General features: G+C 52.4%; 1 protein-coding gene across 1 annotated transcript; it reads left to right on the top strand.

Annotated features, from left to right (window-relative positions):
• Positions 1 to 1527: 1527 nt before the first annotated feature.
• Positions 1528 to 3423, top strand: TACSTD2 (tumor associated calcium signal transducer 2). Its single transcript, XM_036911232.2, has one exon. It carries the CDS (start codon positions 1691 to 1693, stop codon positions 2657 to 2659), a length of 969 nt encoding a protein of 322 aa, XP_036767127.2. The 5' UTR covers positions 1528 to 1690; the 3' UTR covers positions 2660 to 3423.
• Positions 3424 to 4327: the final 904 nt, after the last annotated feature.

The following is a 4327-nucleotide window of genomic DNA, read 5'->3' as shown; positions in this document are numbered from 1 at the left end:
TGTACGATCTTGTGTGCTAACCTAAGAAGTATGAATTTTATCCTAAGAACCAAGAGCACCTCCTGCTCTGTGCTTGAAGGGTTCTCAGCAGAGGAGAAGAGCACAGATTTGTGATTTAGAAAGCCTTCTCTGACAGAGTCTGGATTGAGTTTTGGAAAGGAGAAAAGAAACTGGAACCTAATTAGGCTAATTAGGCTATTGGCTCAAGAACATAAACAGAGACAGTGGGGGTAGAGAGCAGAGGAATATTCCCACAACACTTGGTGCTTGTGGGTAAGAAATTGCCCCCCCATCCCCATCTCTGCTTTCTCTTAAAGGCAGAATAATATATTTCCACCTATCCGCCTCAGGAATTGCTTGAAAATTAATAGGCTAGAGGCCTGGCTGGCTTTCATGTGTTAAACAACACCCTGTACTACTGCTGGTGTTCATTAAATGCTGAACATATAAAATGTGCTTTGACAGAGAAGCTGGGAATAATTATAGCTTGCTAATTATTGTTAATTTTACCACAGCTTTGAAACCCTGGACTTTCTCAATGATTCAAAAAAGAGATTGTAACCCCTCCATCCCATTAAAGTAGCCAGACAGTGGTAGACCAGAAATTTCCCACAGGCTCCATTCTGTCATTATTTGCAGTGGTTCAGCTACTTATAATGGTTTACAGAAAAAGAAAGCAGTGGTTTGCTCTTTCCAAATCAAATTGCACAAAGAACTTTTTATAGTCCTGCTGGTTCTTTCTGAGAATTTATGCCTTTTCATCCCCCTATTCTGAGTATATGCATAAATATTATGTGTGTATGTAGAGAATAAAAGTGTTCAACAGACCTGGACAGAAGGACTCCTGGGTTTTACTCACATCTTGGTGAGTAACAGAATGGCTTCCTAATCTTTTTTCAGATTCTGCTCCACTCCGTTTCCATAAACATTTATTTAAAGTCTCCTAACAGTCAGGCAGAGTACCAGAGACCCCTCTGAGCAATTAGGAAATTGAGGGCTGGTCGACTTTAAGTGTCTAAACCTCATTTGCATCACCTATAAAATGGGTCTGATAGTCCTTTCCTGTCAGGACTGAGGTGAGCATGAGACACGGTTTGTGAACTGTAAGCTACAGAAACGTGTGCTTTTACGAGAACTGGGATAGAAGCGGGAAGTGAAAGAACTTAAGGCAGGCGCGGGGCTAGGAACCAACCGGAGGGAGAAAAGGAGGGAGGGGCAGGGGACAAAAGCGCGCCTATCCGCGCGCCGAACTTTTCAATGAAATTCGTGAGAATTCCAGGCCTGGAGAGCAGCGGGGATGCCCCAGGTCCTCCGCTAGAGACCTCGCGGTTGGCCGTCCCTCCCAGGTGGGGCGGGGGCGGGGCCCCGGGCGGGGCCTCCGCAGCCCAGGTGAGTATCGGTTTTCCTCTCCCGGGCTTTCGGTGCGGAGGAGGAGGGAGCTGCCCGCTCCCCTGATCCTATCGAGGGCGGCGTAGGGTGGGCCGTGCCTTCCGCTGGAGGAGGACGCAGGGCGGGATGTGTCACCCAAGTGCCAGTGGGTGAGTCGGCGGCCGAACCAGCCGGGCCGGTATAAGAGCGGGAGGGGGCGGCCCGCGGCAGACGCCTGAAGACTGTCCCAGACGGCAGAGCCCGAACCGCAGAGCCCCGCGCCTCTTCCGCCCAAGACCCGTCCGCGCTCCTAGGCGCCGCCATGGGCCCGGGCCTCGCGCTGCCGTCGCCACGGCTGCAGCTGCTTCTGCTGCTGGTTCTGGCGGTGGTGACCGGCCGCGCGGCCGCGCAGGAAAACTGCACGTGCCCCACCAACAAGATGACCGTCTGCAGCCGGGGCGGCCCGGGTGGCCGCTGCCAGTGCCGCGCGATCGGCTCGGGCTTCGAGGTCGACTGCTCCACGCTGACCTCCAAGTGCCTGCTGCTCAAGGCGCGCATGGGCGCCCCCAAGAGCGGCCGCGGGCTGGTGCGGCCGAGCGAGCACGCGCTCGTGGACAACGACGGCCTGTACGACCCCGACTGCGACCACGAGGGCCGCTTCAAGGCCCGCCAGTGCAACCAGACGTCGGTGTGCTGGTGCGTGAACTCGGTGGGCGTGCGCCGCACGGACAAGGGCGACCTGAGCCTGCGCTGCGACGAGCTGGTGCGCACCCACCACATCCTCATCGACCTGCGCCACCGCCCGGCCGCCCACGCCTTCAACCACTCGGACTTGGACGCCGAGCTGCGGCGGCTCTTCCACGAGCGCTACCAGCTGCCCCCCAGGTTCGTGGCGGCCGTGCACTACGAGCAGCCCACCGTCCAGATCGAGCTGCAGCAGAACGCGTCGCAGAAGTTCGCCGGAGACGTGGACATCGCGGACGCCGCCTACTACTTCGAAAGGGACGTCAAGGGCGAGTCGCTGTTCCTGGGCCGCGGGGACCTGGACATGCGCGTGCGCGGCGAGCCTCTGCTGGTGGAGCGGACCCTCATCTACTACCTAGACGAGAAGCCCCCCCAGTTCTCCATGAAGCGCCTCACGGCCGGCGTCATAGCCGTCATCGTGGTTGTTGTGGTGGCCCTCATCGCCGGCGTGGCCGTCCTGGTGATCAGCAACCGGAGGAAGTCGGGGAAGTACAAGAAGGTGGAGGTCAAAGAACTGGGGGAGTTGAGAAAGGAACCGAGCTTGTAGGTACCGGCGGGACAGGGGGTGGTGGGGTACCGGACTGCGCCAGGTTCCCAGACCAAAGTGAGGCACGGACGCTTCTTCTTTCTTGGCCCAAAGAAGACATTTGTTCTCCCATATTCCTGCCTCTCCTGCCCCATCAAGTTTAATAGATTATGGTTTCAGGGTCACCTCTCTTTCTGACTTCCGTCTTGAAGGAAGCATTTCTAAAATTCCTTCCCTTTCGGTCCAACAAGAAACCTGACTCGAAGAGCTATGAAGTTTGGCATAGGGTTACATATGAGCACCAAGAGTCTGTGTGACAACCCAGCGTCGTTTTCAAGTGACTCGTCGGTGCTGAAGGCTTATTATATGCGTTTAGGTGGGAAACAGCGCTTTTACTGTCTTGGATTTAAGTTACTTGATTAGCTCCGCTTGTATCCTGGCCTTCCTGATGAGAAGAGGAATTAGCTAATTGAGCCCCTGTAGTGTCCTCATTTTACTATCTTTTGTCTGACGGACCACATATGCTTGTCACCTGGAAAGAAGTCTGTTTCAGTTACTGAACACATTTTTTAGATGTCTGCGTTTGAGGGCAGACTCCGCCCCAGAAACTCAGCGTCTGGTGGTCTGCTCGTCCTTATTACAGCTGATATTAGTAATGTTTCTTTTGTAAAATGTTTGTACATATGTCGTCTTTGATAATGCTGCTGTGATTTTTTTAAACACAGATTTAATAAAATATGGAAACGGCACAAACCAAAAATGGAGTTTGTGAAAACTTTTCCCAGGTTTGTATCACTTTGGTCTCTTCCGATTTTCCACGACTCAGATTTCTTATTTCGAATTCTAACACTTGTTTGCAGGAGCAGGCATTTCATACTGCCAGTCTGGTGTTTCCTGAGATATGTCAGGTCAAACCCTGGTCTTTCTACGTAAGATGATTTGGAAATCTCCCTCAAACTGCAGGAGGGTGGGTTTGGGGGAGGAGGTTAGAACTAGCTGCTCTTGTTGGGAAAGGGGAGGAGCCTTAAGCAATCTCTCCAGCAGAGAAGGAATACGGTTTCAGGACCCGCATCTCCTTTGAATCCCTGCAGTACGAGAAGCAGGTGATACTACTCCCTTTTAGCCTTTGGCCATACACTTAATCCCCAAATATTGTGACTCTCTCAGAGATTAAATGACTCCTACATAGTTCCAGCCAGGTTATGGTGGGCCCTATGCTTTGGCTGTGTGTGTTATGTGCGCGCGAGCAACAGGCAGCCCGTTTTGCTTTTACGTGTAATGTGCTTTGAAAACGTTTACTTCCTATAAGCTGTAAAAGGTAACAACCTGTCTCCTTCACACTTATATCCTGGTTTTCACTCATTCACATTCATTTATGTGAGACAATGTGTGTTAGAAGGTCCCTGTGGGGTAGCCCACAGATAAATACTTTCTGCAGTTACAGAGAAATCTGCTGCGACAGTGGGCGTGTACAAGGGTGGGAGTGGCTGGTAAATCCAACAGGTAATACCTAAATCCAGGACTTCAGTTTCTTCCCCTGGAATGCATCCTTAGTTCCCCCTCCTTCCTACTCTGGTCGGCGACTCCCTCCAAGACGGAAATAGCGGTAAGAATTGTGGGGAGGAGCTCTTATCCCTACACTGGAAGCTTGGGGCAAGTAGGATCGCCAGACATTTTGAAGTCTGCAAC

Source organism: Manis pentadactyla, chromosome 4, assembly GCF_030020395.1.
Source record: "Manis pentadactyla isolate mManPen7 chromosome 4, mManPen7.hap1, whole genome shotgun sequence".
NCBI classification, from domain to species: domain Eukaryota; kingdom Metazoa; phylum Chordata; class Mammalia; order Pholidota; family Manidae; genus Manis; species Manis pentadactyla.
The sequence above is the reverse complement of the archived record's forward strand: the minus strand, read 5'-3'. Positions and strand labels throughout refer to the sequence as shown.

What these genes read in the sequence shown, in the direction of transcription:
- TACSTD2 (XM_036911232.2), top strand. Translation starts at nt 1,691, where the DNA reads ATGGGCCCGGGCCTCGCGCTGCCGTCGCCACGGCTGCAGCTGCTTCTG.